Genomic DNA, 19,832 nt, shown 5'->3' on the forward strand with positions numbered 1-19,832 from the left:
ACATTTAAATGCAAGGCGAATTCATATAAGGTGGTGTTATTCAATCAGCTGATAATTTTTTTCTTAATTCGGCTGGTTTACGTAGCTGTCAAAGTTTGTTATTGTTTTACATTTTTATATATAAAAATGTCCGTTAAACGGAGAGAAACTTTGTTAATATTTTGAATTATTTATGTAAAAAATCTGAAAATACCAAGCATCTCGTAAACAAATATTATTTTATTTAAATAATGGCATAATTGGTATGTATACAAATTCGCCCAAGGCGAACCCGTTAATTTTCGATTCTAAATTTAAACAAAAGGTATTTAAGTGATTTAAAAAGGTTTGTTTGCTATTAAACTATTAAATTTAAATGAAAAAAAATATATTGACCATTTTCATATAGACAATATTTCTGGTGTTTGTGGCTTAATGGAAATTTTAAAATATCTGGCTGATTTATTTGGACGTTTGAAGATGTAAACGTGCTGCAAAGTGTCTGTTTAACAATTCAAGTATTTTTCTATTTAAATTATAATGTACTTGCTATACCCAGTATGCTTTGCTACCCTCATCGTATTGGAATAAAATGCAATATCAAAAAGTCCCCCTTTTAGAGAACTCTATAAGTTTGATTTTATGATTATAGTCTTAATATTACAGAAAAAAAAAAAACAGTTGAAGAACGATAAAGTACCAGACAGTGCCTTTTTATAAATTAAATCAGAAATTCCTCGCATACAGATTTTTATACAATCAGGAAGCTGCATGTCCAATTTTAGGTTCAATATTATAGAAAATTCGAAAAGTATTAGTAAAATAACAAAAAAGTACCAGAAATTGTCCTTTTTAAATTTTAATTCAATTAGGATACTGCGTGGTTAATTTTATGTTTATATATTCAATATTTTAGAAAACTCTAAAAGTACCAGTTGAAGTACGAAAAAGTATCAAAATACCTATTTTATTTAATTTCATGTTCCTAAGTTCAATATGATAGAAAATTCAAAAAGTACCAGTTAAAGAACGAAAAAGTACCAGAAAATACTTGAGTTTAAATTTTCATTTCCTCAAGTCCCTGATTGCTTAGTTTTATGTTTCTAGGTTCATTATAATAGAAAACTCAAAAAGTACCATTTGAAGAACGAAAAATTACCAAAGGCCTTCTTCATATGTATGAGTTAATAAACCAAAAACAATGTTTTATGAAAAAAGTGCCAAAAATAGGTACAATTTTAACCCCTTAAACGTCCGAATATCCAAAAAGTACTAAATTCATATTTTTATTTTTTCGTTAAGTTATGAAGAAGTCAAAAATATTGTTTGAATGTTCACTGGTTTAAAAGATACGTGGGGTGCGAAAAAAGTACCAAAATACAGTTTTTACCCGTTTATTCCCTAAAAAAAATTATTCCCTTGAAAAAATTACCAGACACCTGTCCGTATTAAGCTGAAAAATTTTCGGCGGCGGCAGCTTTGACATTCGGCGGCTAGGCTTAGTCGGCTCTGGTTGTTACTCAAACGAGAATGATTTATACACAGTTGAAACTAAAACATTTAAATGGTACTTTTTCCTTTTGCTTTTTGCTAAAACACATGTATTTGTTGGTATAATAAAAAAAAAACACTCTCTCTTCTAGTAATTGCAAAAAATGCTTACGCCGCTTTTCTCTTTGTATTGCATAGAACAATGTCAGCTGGTGATAACTACGCCGTTGAAATTTATTGACGGATTTGTTTGATACTGTAAGCCGGCTAAGTTTTCAAAAGTTTTTTTTTTCATATCAGTTCTTTTTGATATCGAAGAAGTCTAGTATATAGTATAGTCTAACGTCAAGTCCCTAATCTATTCTAAAGTCTAGCGGAAAGTTAGTTTAGTATGGAAATTTTGCTATTTCATTAAAAAAGCAACAAATTTTGTAAACAGAATTATACAATTGGCATTACTGTAGCTAACAGCTGTTAGCTAACCATTCCCTGTGATTTACCCTATGACAATTGCAAAAACTATTGTGAATTGTCTGTATAAAAAATAAACGTCATTCGCAAAAACAAAGAAAAACAATAACAAGACTAACGAAAAAAACAGAAAATTTGAGAAATCATTAGAAAAAAACTTAAGTATTTTTTAAAGAAATTTATCGCAAATTAAAGAAAATTAAACGAAAATGGTAATCTTAATAAAAAAATAATATAATAAATATGTAAATATATAAAAATCCTAAAATTTAGTTTCAGTTTAGTGGTTTTAATATGATGTTTCCCGATGGAGGACGCAACTTTAAGGCCTCCTACAAATGTTTCTCGGTATCCATGCTGCCGGGCAATGAGAGACAAGATGTAGAGAATGGTGGCAAAAGTAGTTATTACCCATTAAATTTTAAACATAAATTTGTAATATAATTCCTTTGTTTTTCCAGTAATAATGCCTCCCTCTGCTTTGGATTCGTTGACCCGTTTAAATGTTGAATATCCCATGTTATTTAAGTTGATCAACAACAAAAAAGCTCGCACATCACATGCTGGCGTTTTGGAATTTGTAGCCGATGAGGGTAAATGCTATTTGCCCTATTGGATGATGGACAATTTGCTGCTGGAAGAGGGAGATATTTTAACAATTGAAAGTGTTTCCTTGCCGGTGGCTAAGTTTTCGAAATTTCAGCCTCATAGCACAGATTTTTTGGATATAACAAATCCCAAGGCTGTGTTGGAAAATGCTTTGCGTAATTTCGCCTGTTTGACTACGGGCGATGTGGTGGCCATTAAATACAATAAGAAAGTGTATGAATTGTGTGTGTTGGAAACGAAACCGGGTAATGCTGTCAGCATTATAGAGTGTGATATGAATGTAAGACTCTCTTTTATATGAATGACTAAATCCTTTTCTTGAATTCTTTACTTTTATCTTGTTAAAGGTGGAATTCGAGGCTCCGGTGGGTTACAAAGAACCTACGACTGCCAAAAGAGAACAGCCGGTGGAGGAACAGCCTCAAGATCATGTTATGGAAGAAGTAGTGGAAACCTTCAAAGGTTCCGGGGTACGTCTGGATGGAAAAAAGAAAAAGGATTCACAATTGGATACGCCAGTCATTAAAAAGGTTAGTTTATTACTTTTACTGTTAATCATATTCTTCACATTACAATTTCCATAGATTTTGGCTCGTGGTGTTCCAGATTATGACTACAAATTTGGTATGCTGAAATTTGATCGGACCATCAAACCCATAAGCGATCGTGTGGCTGAAATCGAATCAGCTCCCGAGCCGGAAGAAACATTCCAAGGCCAAGGTTTCTCCATGAAAAAATCACGCAAATAAATGTAAAATTTTAACACATAATTTTTAATTTTAATAAATTTTCTTTAAAATATTTTACAAAGGTAAAGTAAGTTTTATAATTTCAGCAGGTTTGCCGGGTGGTGGTGGCACTAAAGTCATAGGTGGCAGTTTGCGTATCTTGCGACCAAAACGACCATCTTTACGTTGCCATAAACCAGAACGAGGACGATTACCCAATTCACGCATGCGTTGAGCAGAGCCTATATGCTGCTTATTGTGTTCTATGTTACTAACACGTCCTTGAATAAAATAAAAACCAATTTTTGTTTTCAATAATTTAACAAAGAAACTCACTACTTACCCACTGTGGCCATGCATGTTTTATCAAAAGCAAATTCTCTTTTGGAGGGTAATTGTACCACCACCTTGTCATCGAATTTACGCAAAATAGTGCCATAGGTACCGGCCGCATGTATCATATGACAGGGATAACCGGGATTCTTTTCCAAATTGTGTATTCTAGTACCCACCGGCAAGGCTCCTAAGGGATAAGCATCTCCCTCATTGGGTCTTACTAGAAAATGAAAATAACTTTATATTAGCACATTTTTTTAATAATATTAACCATATCTACCTGGTATTCTGGGTATAAATCTGGAAGTTTTGATAATATCGCCGGGTTTCATATTTTCACTGGCCAATATATATTTTAATTCATCACCCACACCCACTAAAGCTATTTTGGCTGTACGACAACCGTCATCTAATATTTCCAAAACTTTTTCCTCCTGAGCCGGTCCCTCCAATGGGCCATCACGTACCCATTTAATCCAATGATATTTTTGCTTAATACCACCCCCAATACCCTTGGCTACCACACGTCCTGTCACAGGATCTCTACCAGCCAGATGGGTTATTTTTAACGGCTCAATAGTGTATTCATCTTTAAAGTGTACAATACGTCTAAATTGTCTGCCGCCACCTGGTTTAGGTTTTTCCACCACTTTAGTTTTAGTTCTCAACTGTAAGGCCGACCAGGCGGAGGTTTTTGTTATTAAAGAAGTCTTTGGTGTTTGTAAAGCACAATTGGCCATTAATCTTGTTAAATTATTCATTTTTTAATTAATTATTATCGTTTTAAAAAGATTATTCAACAAATTCTTATTGGCCAGGAAAAATAAATGCCACTCGCCGAAATGTCAAAGAAAACAGCTGCCGAATAATATATACAAAAGCTTTCTGTTATAAGTTATATATATATAAAAGCTTTAGGTTATAAAAATAAGTATCACGAAATAAAACTTGTCAGCACTAATAAATGTCAAATTTTTTCTTGTTTTGTAAACAAATTTATGATTTTATTACTTCCATAACATCTTTTAAAAACTTTTGCACTTCTGGATCTTGCATTAAAGCTCTTTTCTTCATGCTTAACACCATGGCCAAAACGTCGGGACATTTCTCCTTTTCTCTAACCGCCTTTAAGTCTGCATCATGACCAGCCTCATCTTCATCTCCCGCACTAAGAGCACCAGCTGTTATTGTAGTATTAGAGCTACCAACTGCTAAAGGTTCCTCTAGGGCAGCATTAGAGCTGGCTGTTAGTTCTTGATTATCATTGTTGGCCACAATTTGCTTGATTTTATGTTTATATTTACGAGGCCCAGCAGAGGTTGCTACATTTGTTGTCGCTGAGGCTTCCAAAGACGGTGTGTGGGGTTTATGTTTATCTGTTCTCTTATGATAAGGTCTTTTTTGTCTGGTAGTTTCTAGTTTTTGAGGCTCTTGCTTAATATCGGGTGGTGTTTTATTATTGTAAGAGGTTTCCTCCAATGCTGTGTTTGCTTGACTGAAATCTTGTAGTCTACGTTTTACATGCAAATTTAGCTTAGCCTTTATGTTATGGGGAGAAGATTTATCCTCGGGCGTAGAAGGTGGTGATGGTTCACGTTTAATTTGTAAATTTTCTGGTAAATCACACATTTTGTTGGTGACCAAAAGAATGATCAAAAGAAAAACAATACAGTTTACAGCAAGAGTTGCCAGATTAAAAGAAATATTACAAAATAAAATTATTTTCAAATTCTTTTCTTTTTAAGAACATTTGAGGCAGCAGAATATTGTTTTATTTATATTAAGTTGTATAAAGTAACGATTTTATTTAATATGGAGTATTATAAAAAATTTTCAATATTTGCTTTTTATTTATTAACTTTGAAAATTTAAAAACATAGCTGAAAACTTAGCCGGCTTACAACCGTTTTCAAGCCGCCGCCGAAATTTTAAGTGCCAGCATCCGCCGCCGTTAATGTTTGTCGGCGCAGGTCTCTGGTCGTCGTGCACAGCACAGAAAAGGCGAGTAACCGCGTTATAAAAACAATAATATTATTGTTAAATTGTTATAATAAATTATTAAAACTTGTAACAAAAAACAAGCTTTTTTTGTGGTTAAATTTAATTAAGTTAAATAGCCTAAGGGGAGACCCTTTACCAACTTAAAAATTGTAATAAGAAAAATTTTCTCATTGGTATAAAGTAAACAACAGGAATGAGATAGAAAAAATTTTTTCTTGATGAATATATAAAGGAAAAAGTGGAAAAAAAATAAAAATATACCTACACATATACAGAAAAATATACACAAATTTTACACCAACACAAAAACACTACGTGAGTGAAGAAAAAAAAAAATAAAATAAAAAATACGCGACATAGAAACAGCCGCACTAAAACGGGGACGGAAAACAAAAAACGTGCTAAGCTTTAAAATTGTCAAGAAAAAATTATTTATTTAATAAAAAAACGAAAAATAAACATAATAATCAATAGAAAAAAAGGGTAAATAAATAATAGTGTTAAAATTAATAAATGCCGCCCAGAAAAAAATATATTGAAAACAAAAAAACAAGTTAAAGTTTTTAATGGAAATTAAAATATTCTATATGTTTGCTAAAGTTTTGTGGTAAATAATCAGGCATCAAGTATTTTTGTTAACAATTGTTGAAAATATAAGAAAAATTAATTTGCTGCTTGGTAAGTTTTTACGCAATCGTCGTCGTTGTTTTGTTGGTTTTGGCTGTTTAATGGAGGATTTTTTATTTGCTAAAATTGCTAAATAGCTGCAAGGGTCTTAAAAAGGGGTTGGCAGGGGGTTATGGTTAGGAATGGGTCTTATGAAAACATTTCCTTTAACAAAAAAACACAGGGTTGGGGTAAGCGGGCCACATATATTTATTTGTGTTTTTGTATTTACGCTTTAAAGCCGAAAAACATTCTAAAAAAATATACAGGTGGAGTCTTATACAAAAAAAACTATGAATACAAAACAAAGCGGCTTTTTTTATATACAATATATATTTTTAACGACGTTGATGATGAGCAAAATAAACCAGCAAAAGAAAAACACTTGGCAAACAGAGTTGTATTTTTATTATACTGTATTTGTATCAGGGTTGGAAAAATTTATACAATTGTACTTTATTCGATATATGCTGCGCTTCAAAATTTACCTTATTGAAATAATCTAACAAAAGTGCAAGGGTATATTTAAAATACAATTTCAATAGGCGTATATAGTTCTTTTTATGGGCTAGTCTAATGACTTTTTTATAGTATAGTATATATAGTCTTTGAATTAATCTTTGCGCTATTCTATTTAGTCTATGGATTAGTTTATATGTTGTAGGTATATAGAGTAATATTTATAAATTAGTCTTTGGGCTATTATATAGACCAGTCTATTTATAGTCTTAAGACCCGTCTAGACTACACTATAGTCATTTGGACATTTTCGAGTTTTTAACTTATCTTTTAATGTTTTTGTTGAAATGTAAAATGTTTGCTAATAAAAGAGAACTATTATTGAATTGATTTTTTAAATATTATTTTCAGACAGATTTTATTATTATATACGAACGTTTGTAATAATAATTTAATATTTTTTATATTGAATTGATTTTTCTGATTTTTTTACAAGATATTTGACTTTTGTTGAACAAAGTATGTAGTTGATTTATAGAAACTTTGTTGAAATGGTTTGTTTCACAACGCATACAATTGAACAAATATTTGTTACAATCAGATTTAAAAAGTACAATTCTTAATGCTTGAAACACAATTTGAAAATTCCATTTGCCATCCCTGATGTGAATATAAAATTTTTTATTATTTATTTTGCTATATTATTTGTTTTTAATTGTTTTTTCCTCTTTTTTTTTCATTTTATACATTACAGTGTGCAATAACAAGAGAAAAGCATTAACAACAACAACATCAAATTAACAACACCACCACCAATAATAAATTATAATAATAATAGCAAAAAACAACAAATACGCACGATATCGATTTTATATGGTTTTTTAAGCCTAAAAACAAAAGAGGAAAAGAGACAAATAGTCCACAAATGGGAATAGAGCGAGAGAGTGAGATAGTGAGCGAACGATTGAATGAATAGCAGAGAAAATAAATAAACAAAAGAAAAACAACCGTAAATTTCATTTACATTTACACACGACAGCACAAAACAATAACAACAACAAGAGTAGCAACAACTACAAAAACATAAAATTCCGCTTAAAAATAAACAACTCTTGAAAATAAGAATAGAAAACAAAAACAACAACAACAACAAAAATTCTTATTGTGTGTTATTGAAAAACCTTGAATAAAGTCCGCTAAAAAACCATAAAAGAGTAGAGAAAAATAAAAAACAAAAACAAACAATTTGTAAACACGCAAAAAGGAAAAAAAAAAAAAAAACAATTAACAGTGTTGCTAAACGTTTGAAAATTTTGAATAAAAAAAAAAAAACTAAAAACAACAAGCAAATCGTGTGAGTGCGCAACAACAACAATATACGACGATCAGTTTCTTCTTTTTTCGTTAATATTTTTTTTGCCGTATCAGAATTAGCAGCACAAAACATAACAAGTAATAGAAATACAAAAAAAGGTAAACATTAGCAACTTTATTATTATCCATTTGTTCTCTCGTTCGTTTCGCGTTCATTTATTTATTTAGTCACAACAGTGTGTTTATTATTTTTTTTTTTTCATATTTTTATTTTTCGTCACTCGTTGCGTTCGTTTATTTATTTATAAAGCAGTTTTTTTTCTAATTAAATTGTCGTAAGACAAACTTGTTGTAAATAATGTAATTAATATTAAATTTTGTGTTGAGTTTTTATTTTTTTTTGTTGAAAAATTAAGGTTATGTTTTGTGTGTGGCTGCCGCTCGTTTGGTTGCTGCTGCATACACAACAAGTAACCTAAATTATTTATTGTACATATTAAGAAATTATTTATAAATACAACTAAAAAACAAAATATATCATTCATCCAACAATTTAACATCCACGTGGATTAAGTGAAAAAAAAAAAAAACGAAAAGAAATAATATTAATTTTTCTATTGTAATGCAAATAAATGTTTGTTGAGCGATTGTTTTGGAAATTTATACAGTGTGTAGCAAAAGTTCGACATATGGTCGCGCATAGTTTACTTTTAAGGGTCAAAGGTGTATTGTGTTTCAATAACAAATTATTTTAGAGGTTTTTAGTGTTTGTGTTTAAGGATTTTTTATGGCTAGTTAATATAGTTTGTTACAAAAGTTTATTGAAAGATGTCAAAGGTCATATTTTTGATAATTACAGGCACCAGAGACAACCAAACCAATTAGACTCTAATTAGTCCAAGTCGTCCAGGGACCAATAATTATCCAAAAAAAAGTACAGTTTTACGCAAAGGAATTATATTTTTAATGAATCATCTAAAAGTCTAGCTGCTGGGGTCATACATGAGCTAATAAACAATAATAGTTCATATGATAAATTTTAAAAATAAGAATCAATACCTATTTATCCAAAAATAAGTTTAGTTTTATGCAAAGGAAACCTTTTATATAAGCTAATAGCCGGTATACCTTTTGCCCGGAAATGAGTCGGCGGAAATTTGTTTTATTTTTAGAAGCTTTGGTTTCGTGCAAAGGAAACTTGTCTATTTTTAATAGTAATACAAAAATGTTATAAAATCGAATTAGAAACTTTTATTTTTCAGTTTCGATATACGATTTCCAACAGAAATTAAAGAACTTATAGATTCTAATTGGATAATTTGAAATGGAAGACTTAAGGCCAACAATATAAACTACATACTAAGTTTTATTTTAACAAGTTTTTTTTTCAGGAAAATTAGATCTAATAGTCTAGTCTATAGTCTGCTTTATAATTTAATCTATAGTTTAGGCTACAGTCTTGTTAATAGACTAGTTTATAGTATAGTTTATAGTATCTATAGTCTAGTCTATAGTCTGCTCTATAATCTGGACTTTAGTCTAGACTAAAGATCAAATTAAAGACTAGATTATAGGCCATATTATACACATGCTACAAACCAGTCTACAGTCTAATCTATAGTCTGGATTGTAGTCTGGTATATAGTCTAGTGTATACCCTAATCTATAGTCTAGTCTATAGTTGTCTTAGTAAAGCATATATTCAGTTTAATCTAAGGTCTGTCTATAATATATTCTATAGTCTAGTCTAGTCTAGTCTATATTCCAGTTCATAGTCTAGTCTATAGTTTAGTCTACACACTAGTCTATATTGTAGTCTAGAAGATATTCTATAGTTTGGTTAATTTTCTATTCTGTTTTTATTTTCTAAACATTAATATTATCTATAGTCTAAGCAGTCTGAAAAAACCTATACTTTTATTACAATTTCAGTATCTTACTAGTTCATGGCCACCGGTTCTACAACAACAAATAGAAGCCTTAATATCCCGCCCACCCAATTACTCCAAAATAACAGCAGTAGCAGCAGCAACAACAACAACTCAAATATAAAACTCACAAACAACAATTTTAACAACAACAGTAATACAACCACCTTAAAATTAACAACAACAACAGCAACATCTATTAAAAGTGGTCCTTTAACAACCACCAAGAGCAGCAACAACAACAGCAGCAGCACCACCACCACCACCACCAACAGTTTAAATAACAGCCTCACCATAAGCAGCAATAATTTAAATACCAGCAACAGCAGCAGTGTTACGGTTACGGCCGACGCTGCCACTGTCGCTATAGCTAAAGATATGTTGCAATTGCATCATGGTTCAGCTCTCAGCAATAACAATAACAATAGCATCAGTAATACTACCAACAATAGTGATGATTTAAATTCTTCTCCTGCTCATAACAACAATAATACGAATTCCTCTTCTGCCTCTTTAAATCATAATAATCGGAATAATTCCAATAATACGACGACAACAACAACCCCACCTGCCCCTTTACAACAATTTCAATTGCAACAACAACAAAGACCACCGCCACCACCCGATCATGCTGTCGGCTATTTAAAATATGAAGATGAATTTCTTTACATCACCGAGGCCTGCACCATAATCGGTCGTAATTCATCAACATCTCATGTTCATTTTCATGTGGCCGAAAATAATCTAGTGTCGCGCAAACATTTTCAAGTACTGTTTGATGCCGATACTCGTGATTTCTATGTACAATGTTTGAGTAAGAATGGTATATTTGTGGATGATTTCTTGCAGAGGCGCAATGCCGATCCTTTAAAATTGCCAGCAAGGTGAGCTACTTAACTTTGACCTCTTAACAATTTAATTTTATGTTTCTAACTTTCTCCTTTGTGCTTTTAGTTGTTATTTCCGTTTTCCCAGCACTGAGATACGCATACAATTTGAAAGTTTCTTGCATACGGATTCACCCACAAATGTGGTTGTTGGTGGTGTTAATAATTTGAGTAATAACTCTTTGAATAACAATCATCATCATAATATTTCTTCCTCATCCGCCTCTTCTCATCATCTTATAAGTGGCCATGGTGGTGGCAGTGTAGGCAATGTTCATCAAGTTATTATATCACCTGCTTCAGCCGAGGAATTACATCAGCAGCAATTGCATGGTGGCGGCGGCGGAGGAGGTGGCGGTGGCATTCATCAAATGCAGCATATATCATCGTCTCAGCAGCAGCAACAACATTTAAGCTCTTCAGGTGGTTCTCATTTACTACCTATGGATAATTCGAATGTTATTTATTCACCACTTAAAATATCTATACCCAAAAAGGAACAAAAGTCTCCTTATTTATCACCAACTGGCAAGTCAAATTCTTTGTATTTGTTAACTACTATTTTACCTTTGTTTTTATTACGTTTTCTCTGTTTTGTTTTCCAAGATTAGTTTCAGTTGAAATTTTTTTCTTTAATTTTCATTTTTATATGATTGAAATCAATTTTTTTTGGTGATGAAAAAGTATTTATTCGAAATTAACATAAAGTTTGTGTTCAATTGCTTTATTTCAAATCAAAATTTTCTTTTTTTAAAGCCACGAAAAATAGATATTTGAAAGCTTTTTTTTTTTAATTTTACTCTCTTATAAATTTTTTATTGAACTGAACTTAAACTCAACAAGAACTGAACTAGAACTGAACTAGAATTGAACTAGAACTGAACTAAAACTAAACAAGAACTAGAATTGAACTAGAACTTAACTTAAACTCAACAAGAACTGAACTAGAACTCAACAAGACCTGAATTAGAACTGAACAAGAACTGAACTTAAACTCAACAAGAACTGAACTTAAACCCAACAAGAACTGAACTAGAACTGAACTAGAACTGAACTAGAACTGAACTAGAACTGAACTAGAACTGAACTAGAACTGAACTAGAACTGAACTAGAACTGAACTAGAACTGAACTAGAACTGAACGAGAACTGAACTAGAACTGAACTAGAACTGAAATAAAACTGAACTAGAACTGAACTAGAACTGAACTAGAACTGAACTAGAACTGAACTAGAACTGAACTAGAACTGAACTAGAACTGAACTAGAACTGAACTAGAACTGAACTAGAACTGAACTAGAACTGAACTAGAACTGAACTAGAACTGAACTAGAACTGAACTAGAACTGAACTAGAACTGAACTAGAACTGAACTAGAACTGAACTAGAACTGAACTAGAACTGAACTAGAACTGAACTAGAACTGAACTAGAACTGAACTAGAACTGAACTAGAACTGAACTAGAACTGAACTAGAACTGAACTAGAACTGAACTAGAACTGAACTAGAACTGAACTAGAACTGAACTAGAACTGAACTAGAACTGAACTCAAACTGAACTAGAACTGAACTAGAACTGAACTAGAACTGAACTAGAACTGAACTAGTACTGAACTAGAACTGAACTAGAACTGAACTAGAATTGAACTAGAACTTATCTTAAACCCAACAAGAACTGAACTAGAACTGAACTAGAACTGAACTAGAACTGAACTAGAACTGAACTAGAACTGAACTAGAACTGAACTAGAACAGAACTAGAACTGAACTAGAACTGAACTAGAACTGAACTATAGAACTGAACTACAACTGAACTAGAACTGAACTAGAACTGAACTAGAACTGAACTAGAACTGAACTAGAACTGAACTAGAACTGAACTAGAACTGAACTAGAACAACTGAACTAGAACTGAACTAGAACTGAACTAGAACTGAACTAGAACTGAACTAGAACTGAACTAGAACTGAACTAGAACTGAACTAGAACTGAACTAGAACTGAACTAGAACTGAACTAGAACTGAAACTAGAACTAGAACTGAACTAGAACTGAACTAGAACTGAACTAGAACTGAACTAGAACTGAACTGAACTGAACTAGAACTGAACTAGAACTGAACTAGAACTGAACTAGAACTGAACTAGAACTGAACTAGAACTGAACTAGAACTGAACTAGAACTGAACTAGAACTGAACTAGAACTGAACTAGAACTGAACTAGAACTGAACTAGAACTGAACTAGAACTGAACTAGAACTGAACTAGAACTGAACTAGAACTGAACTAGAACTGAACTAGAACTGAACTAGAACTGAACTAGAACTGAACGGAACTGAACTAGAACTGAACTAGAACTGAACTAGAACTGAACTAGAACTGAACTAGAACTGAACTAGAACTGAACTAGAACTGAACTAGAACTGAACTAGAACTGAACTAGAACTGAACTAGAACTGAACTAGAACTGAACTAGAACTGAACTAGAACTGAACTAGAACTGAACTAGAACTGAACTAGAACTGAACTAGAACTGAACTAGAACTGAACTAGAACTGAACTAGAACTGAACTAGAACTGAACTAGAACTGAACTAGAACTGAACTAGAACTGAACTAGTACTGAACTAGAACTGAACTAGAACTGAACTAGAACTGAACTAGAACTGAACTAGAACTGAACTAGAACTGAACTAGAACTGAACTAGAACTGAACTAGAACTGAACTAGAACTGAACTAGAACTGAACTAGAACTGAACTGAACTAGAACTGAACTAGAACTGAACTGAACTAGAACTGAACTGAACTAGAACTGAACTAGAACTGAACTGAACTAGAACTGAACTGAACTAGAACTGAACTAGAACTGAACTAGAACTGAACTAGAACTGAACTAGAACTGAACTAGAACTGAACTAGAACTGAACTAGAACTGAACTAGAACTGAACTAGAACTGAACTAGAACGAACTAGAACTGAACTAGAACTGAACTAGAACTGAACTAGAACTGAACTAGAACTGAACTAGAACTGAACTAGAACTGAACTAGAACTGAACTAGAACTGAACTAGAACTGAACTAGAACTGAACTAGAACTGAACTAGAACTGAACTAGAACTGAACTAGAACTGAACTAGAACTGAACTAGAACTGAACTAATGAACTGAACTAGAAAACTGAACTAGAACTGAACTAGGAACTGGAACTAGAACTGAACTAGAACTACTAGGAACTGAACTAGAACTGAACTAGAACTGAACTAGAAGCTGAACTAGAACTGAACTAGAACTGAACTAGAACTGAACTAGAACTGAACTAGAACTAAACTAAAACTGAACACTAAAACTGACTAGAACTGAACTAGAAACTGAAACTAGAACTGAACTAGAACTGAACTAGAACTGAACTAGAACTGAACTAGAACTGAACTAGAAACTAGAACTGAAAACTACAAAAAACTGAACTAGAACTGAACTAGAACTGAACTAAAAACTGAACTAAAACTGAACTAAAACTGAACTAGAACTGAACTAGAACTGAACTAAAACTGAACTAGAACTGAACTAGAACTAAAACTAAAACTGAACTAGAACTGAACTATACCTGAACTAGAACTGAACTAGAACTGAACTAAAACTGAACTAAAACTGAACTAAAACTGAACTAGAACTGAACTAGAACTGAACTAGGACTGAATCAGAACTGAACCAGAACTGAACTAGCACAGAATTCACTCTCTTAAACGAAAAAGAATACAATTGTCTTTAAAACATATTGTCCTTTAATAAAGAGAGTAAAATTTTCTATACAATATGTTGCTCTCTTCTATAGAAAATGTCGCTCTCAAAAGTTTCTAAAGAAAATGTCGATCTCATATACAAATAGCAATATCTTATAAAGAGCACGAAATTTTCCATAGAAACAACACTCATTTATTAAGATATAGTAAAATTTTTCAAAATCGATTTATTTTGAATCAAATTACAAAACAACAGATAAATTTCAAAGTTTATTAAACTTCACCTTCTCCCCATTTAGTTCTTATACAAAATTTTGAATAAATTGATTTGCTACTTTACAAAAGTACATAAAACCAGCAATAAAACTACATACCTCTACTTAGTTTCCCCAAAAACGAAGAGTGGGAAAAATAATAACAAAAACAATAAAATCATTAAATAGAACAATAAAAAAACACAAAAATCCATACATTTACCCCACATCAAACTAAAATAAAACATCCCTAAATAAAACTAATGCTCTAATAATAAAAAAAAAACTTTTAACTTATTCCCCTTTAGGTACAATAAGTGCAGCCAATAGTTGTCCGGCTAGCCCGCGTCAAGGTTTTCATCAGAATCAAAATAATTATAATAATTATAGTAATAATAATTTACAAAATGTAAGTAAAAACACAAACACAATTTTTTAAATAAAACTTTATTTATTTATGGTATTCCATTTATTTGCAGCAACAAGATTTATTCCAAACGCCCTCAACGGCCAGTTATAATCATAATGAGAAACCACCTTACAGTTATGCTCAATTAATTGTACAGGCTATATCCGCAGCACCAGATAAACAATTGACATTGTCGGGCATTTATTCATTTATTGTTAAACATTATCCTTATTATCGTAAAGAAACTAATAAGGGTTGGCAAAATTCCATACGTCATAATCTCAGTTTAAATAGGTTTGTAAAGAAAGAAAAACAAAAACTAAAACAATTATTCTAATTATTGCATTACATTTTTGTTTATTTTCCCAGGTATTTCATAAAAGTTGCACGCTCTCAAGATGAACCCGGCAAGGGTAGCTTTTGGCGCATTGATCCTGATAGTGGCGCCAAATTAATAGATCATAGCTATAAGAAACGTCGCCAACGCAGTAGCCAAGGTTTTCGCCCATCGTATGGCATGCCACGTTCAGCACCTGTTTCACCAAGTCACATGGGTAATTATACTTATTTTGGTGTGTAATATTTTTTCTTCTGCATTGCATAAATTTATTTTAATTTTCATTGTGTGATTTCATTTTGTTTTTTTCTTTTTCTTCCAACTTTTTTTTTTTTTTTTGGTTGTTGTTAATTTTGTTTGTGTTTTTTTTATGTTTTTTGTTTACTTTTTTGCTAATTGTAGAATATTCGGCTGATAATTCACGTGAAAGTTCACCGCTACAAGATATTGTTCTACAATCAGCACCTGGTTCACCAGGCATGTCTTTGGAAAATCGTAATGTTGATAATGGTGAGTGTGAGATAAAAATAAGTTATAATTTCTTAAATAAAATGGCTTTCACCAGAAATTTGTTACTCTTTATAAGAGAGTGTTATTTTCTAACTGAACTTAATCTAAACTAGAACTAAACTAGAACTGAACTAGAACTGAACTAGAACTGAACAAGAACTGAACTAGAATTAAACTAGAACTGAACTAGAACTGAACTAGAACTGAACTAAAACTGAACTAGAACTGAAGTAGAACTGAAGTAGAACTGAACTAGAACTGAACTAGAACTGAACTAGAACTGAACTAGAACTGAACTAGAACTGAACTAGAACTGAACTAGAACTGAACTAGAACTGAACTAGAACTGAACTAGAACTGAACTAGAACTGAACTAGAACTGAACTAGAACTGAAGTAGAACTGAACTAGAACTGAACTAGAACTGAACTAGAACTGAACTAGAACTGAAATAGAACTGAACTAGAACTGAACTAGAACTGAACTAGAACTGAACTAGAACTAGAACTGAACTAGATATGAACTAGAACTGAAGTAGAACAGAACTAGAACTAAACTAGAACTGAAGTAGAACAGAACTAGAACTGAACTAGAACTGAATTAGAACTAAACTAGAACTGAAGTAGAACTGAACTAGAACTGAACTAGAACTGAACTAGAACTGAACTAGAACTGAACTAGAACTGAACTAGAACTAAACTAAAACTAAACTGGAACTGAACTAGTACAGAACAAGAATTGAACTAGATCTGAACTTGAGAGTATAACTTACTATAGAAAATATCTGCCTCTTATAATGAGAGTAAATTTTCTTTAAAAAAAATTGATTCTCTTTATAATTATTTATCTTCTTTACAGAAATTATTTATCAAAATCAGAATATTCAACAATCCAGCGCTAATAATACCCAACAATTCAGGTAAATTTTAAAAATCTCTTCTTACTCTCTCATTTACTAACATCATTTCTTTCACTTCACTTGTTTACTTACAGCAGCAGCCCCTATTATATAACAAATCAAAATACGATTATAACACAACAACATCAACAGGAAATAGGTGGTGGTGGTGGCGGCGGCGGAGGTGGTGGTGTAGGTGCTTTAATTGCTCTCAAACGTAATCATGCAATGGCTGCTGGTACTGGTGGTGGTGGTGGTAATACGGTGGTAACTTTGCAACAGCAGCAGCAACATCATCAACAAAATCTACAAGGTCTACATCCAGACATTATCTATGAGGAAATGCCCACAGATTATAGTGGTAATATGGAATCAGGTGATGATGAATGTGATGCTGGTGCCAAAAGGCCAAAAGTTGAAGTACTCTGATGTGTATGACAACAGCAACAACAAGAAAACGTAAAAAAGAATAAGTAAAAGAAGAAAGAAAGAAAAAAAAAACAACTACAACTACGGCTAGTGTTGTTGACAAATAATTATCATCATTATATATAACAAAAGAAAAAAAAAACAACAAAAAAATATGAAAACCAACAAAAAATTACATTTATGTTTTATTATGTACGCTTTAATTTTACAAAATTTACTATACACCCTACACACACCAACACACATACTACATCAACGGCATCAAAAGCATTATCATCCAACACCGACTCCTCCCCGCCTCTTAACACTCACTGTAAAGTGGAGCCTTCAATCAACATTAATGTTCTCTCATACATCTTTTTTTCTTTGCGCTTAAGCCCTGGTAATTTAGTTTTAACTTTAATTACATTTCTATAGATTCTACTTTTACCTGCCCCAGTTTTCTTTTTTTAACAATTTTTTTTTTTTCATTAATTCTCTATTTTAATTATAATTTCCTCCCCAAACATTTTGAACGTTTAAATTGTAACGTTATTAATTAATTTTTAATCTAAACTACAACACACCTAAACACACAAAAATGTATTGTTTTAAACACTTTTTTTTAATTTTTTAATTATCTAAAGTATATTGAATTTGCTGACCCTTTAATTAAACTTTTGTTTTTTAATATAAAGCTATAGTTTATATATATATTTTTTGTTAAATATAAGTTGGCGTTAAAAAAGGAATTAATTTTTTTATCCGTTAAACGGATATTGCTCTCATTTAACTTCTTTTTTTTAGAAAAAAAAAAAAACGTATGTAATTACAATGATTTTATGTTGTTAAATATAAACTTAATAATTAATTGTTTTTTTCACAAAAACACGTTTTTAACGACGAATTCAATATGCTTTGATGATGGCTTAAACAACAACAAAAATAACTAATTGGTTACACAAAAGCAAAAGTCTTTATAAATAATGTTTATTATATATTGATTTAAACAAAACTAAAAAAAAACAAACAAAAGAAATCTGTTTTTATTATTATAACAAATGTTAGTTTTCTTTATGAAAAGAAAATGTTTATTTTGTGTCGGTTTTTTAAGTTAAAATTTAAGAGAAAATCGTATTTATATCAGGCATGGATAATTGAAATTTTAAAATTATACTAACTTATAACAAAAATAGTACTTTTTTTAGATTTTAGACTATAGACTCGACTATAAACTTGACTATAGACTAGACTATAAACAAGACTATAAACAAGACTATTAACTAGACTATAGACTAGACTATAAACTAAACTATAAACTAGACAATAGACTAGACTATAGACTAGACTATAGACTAGAACATAGACTAGACTGTTGACTATACTATAGACTAGACATTAGACTGGACTATAGACTAAACTATAGAGTAGACAATAGATTAGACTATAGACTAAGACTTGATTGCAGAATATACTATAGACTAGACAATAAAGTAGACTATAGACTAAACTATAGACTAGACTATATACTAGACTATTGACTAGACTATAGACTAAACTATAGACTAGACAATAGACTAGGCTATAGTCTAAACTATAGACTAAACTATAGACTAGACTAAAGACTAGACTATAGACTAGACTAGTCTACAGACTAAACTATAGAATATACTATAGACTAGATAATAAACTAGACTATAAACTAAACTATAGATTAGACTATAGACTAATCTACATACTAGACTATAGACTAAACTATAGACTAGTCTGTAGAATAGACTATATACTAGACTATAGACTAGAATATAAAGTCGACTATATAATAAACTATAGACCAGACTATAGACTAAACTATAGATTAGACTATAGACTAGATTGTATAATAGACTATAGACTAGAGTATAAAGTCGACTATAGACTAGACAAAACTATAGACCAGACTAGACTTTAGACCAGACTATAAACTACACTATAGATTAGACTATACTACGGATTATACTGAGTCTATCTGATTTTGTAAAGAAATCTACTCTCTCCTTATAAGAGAGTTTTCTTTTTATAAGAAAGTAAATCTTTTTATAGAAAATTATTCTCTCTTTTAAGAGAGTCAAATTTTCTTTGGAAAATAGAGTTAAAGTTTCTATAAAGAATTTGTCTCCTTTATAATATAGTAAAATTTTCTATAGAGAATGGTTCTCTCTTTATAAGAGAGTAAAATTTCCTATAGAAAAATGGTCTCTCTTTTTAAGAGAGTAAAATTTTCTATAGAAAATTGTTTTCTATTTATGAGAGTGTAAAATTGTGTCTCTTTTATAAGAGAGTAAAATTTTCTTCTGTACAAAATTGTTCTCTTGTTATAAGAGATTAACATTTTCTATAGATAATTGTTCTCTCTTTATAATAGAGTA

General features: G+C 31.2%; 4 protein-coding genes across 10 annotated transcripts; 2 read left to right on the forward strand and 2 right to left on the reverse strand.

The window, feature by feature from the left end:
- Window positions 1-1,930: 1,930 nt before the first annotated feature.
- LOC119602951 (ubiquitin fusion degradation protein 1 homolog) lies at window positions 1,931-3,366 on the forward strand. The gene is made up of 5 exons (XM_037954781.1): window positions 1,931-2,153; window positions 2,215-2,341; window positions 2,403-2,830; window positions 2,898-3,080; window positions 3,135-3,366. The coding sequence occupies exons 1-5, from the start codon at window positions 2,151-2,153 to the stop codon at window positions 3,297-3,299; spliced, it is 906 nt and encodes a 301-aa protein (XP_037810709.1). The 5' UTR covers window positions 1,931-2,150; the 3' UTR covers window positions 3,300-3,366.
- Window positions 3,303-4,440, reverse strand: LOC119602952 (39S ribosomal protein L2, mitochondrial). Its single transcript, XM_037954782.1, has 3 exons — window positions 3,895-4,440; window positions 3,622-3,834; window positions 3,303-3,559 (listed from the first exon to the last, which is right to left on the reverse strand). The coding sequence occupies exons 1-3, from the start codon at window positions 4,373-4,375 to the stop codon at window positions 3,354-3,356; spliced, it is 900 nt and encodes a 299-aa protein (XP_037810710.1). The 5' UTR covers window positions 4,376-4,440; the 3' UTR covers window positions 3,303-3,353.
- A 136-nt stretch (window positions 4,441-4,576) lies between these two features.
- LOC119602953 lies at window positions 4,577-5,300 on the reverse strand. Its single transcript, XM_037954784.1, has one exon. It carries the CDS (start codon window positions 5,241-5,243, stop codon window positions 4,611-4,613), a length of 633 nt encoding a protein of 210 aa, XP_037810712.1. The 5' UTR covers window positions 5,244-5,300; the 3' UTR covers window positions 4,577-4,610.
- A 642-nt stretch (window positions 5,301-5,942) lies between these two features.
- Window positions 5,943-18,459, forward strand: LOC119602950 (nuclear transcription factor Y subunit alpha). 7 transcript variants are annotated; one of them, XM_037954778.1, is made up of 10 exons: window positions 5,943-6,098; window positions 7,495-8,213; window positions 9,987-10,866; window positions 10,937-11,397; window positions 15,172-15,272; window positions 15,343-15,566; window positions 15,642-15,826; window positions 16,012-16,119; window positions 16,977-17,037; window positions 17,115-18,459. In XM_037954778.1, exons 3-10 carry the CDS (start codon window positions 10,001-10,003, stop codon window positions 17,443-17,445), a joined length of 2,337 nt encoding a protein of 778 aa, XP_037810706.1. In that variant the 5' UTR covers window positions 5,943-6,098; window positions 7,495-8,213; window positions 9,987-10,000; the 3' UTR covers window positions 17,446-18,459. The 7 variants fall into 7 exon arrangements, with proteins under 7 accessions (XP_037810706.1, XP_037810703.1, XP_037810707.1 ...); XM_037954775.1 differs by having other exon boundaries at window positions 5,950-6,293; window positions 15,642-15,844; XM_037954779.1 differs by having other exon boundaries at window positions 5,950-6,293; window positions 10,937-11,292; window positions 15,642-15,844; window positions 17,112-18,459.
- Window positions 18,460-19,832: the final 1,373 nt, after the last annotated feature.

The sequence above is a fragment of the Lucilia sericata genome, unplaced genomic scaffold (assembly GCF_015586225.1).
Source record: "Lucilia sericata isolate MDLA Ls3-8-SP2 unplaced genomic scaffold, ASM1558622v1 Contig000265F_arrow, whole genome shotgun sequence".
In the NCBI taxonomy this organism is placed as follows: domain Eukaryota; kingdom Metazoa; phylum Arthropoda; class Insecta; order Diptera; family Calliphoridae; genus Lucilia; species Lucilia sericata.

Bases quoted from the DNA above. Each gene is read 5' to 3' on its own strand.
- LOC119602951 (XM_037954781.1), top strand. The intron at 2,831-2,897 runs GTAAGACTCTCT...ATCTTGTTAAAG, and splicing joins TTATAGAGTGTGATATGAAT to GTGGAATTCGAGGCTCCGGT. The intron at 3,081-3,134 runs GTTAGTTTATTA...CAATTTCCATAG, and splicing joins ATACGCCAGTCATTAAAAAG to ATTTTGGCTCGTGGTGTTCC.
- LOC119602952 (XM_037954782.1), bottom strand. From the start codon at position 4,375: ATGAATAATTTAACAAGATTAATGGCCAATTGTGCTTTACAAACACCA. The intron at 3,835-3,894 runs GTAGATATGGTT...TTCATTTTCTAG, and splicing joins ATTTATACCCAGAATACCAG to TAAGACCCAATGAGGGAGAT. The intron at 3,560-3,621 runs GTAAGTAGTGAG...ATTTTATTCAAG, and splicing joins AACATGCATGGCCACAGTGG to GACGTGTTAGTAACATAGAA.
- LOC119602953 (XM_037954784.1), bottom strand. From the start codon at position 5,243: ATGTGTGATTTACCAGAAAATTTACAAATTAAACGTGAACCATCACCA.
- LOC119602950 (XM_037954773.1), top strand. From the start codon at position 10,001: ATGGCCACCGGTTCTACAACAACAAATAGAAGCCTTAATATCCCGCCC. The intron at 11,398-15,171 runs GCAAGTCAAATT...ATTCCCCTTTAG, and splicing joins TCCTTATTTATCACCAACTG to GTACAATAAGTGCAGCCAAT. The intron at 15,567-15,641 runs GTTTGTAAAGAA...TTATTTTCCCAG, and splicing joins CATAATCTCAGTTTAAATAG to GTATTTCATAAAAGTTGCAC.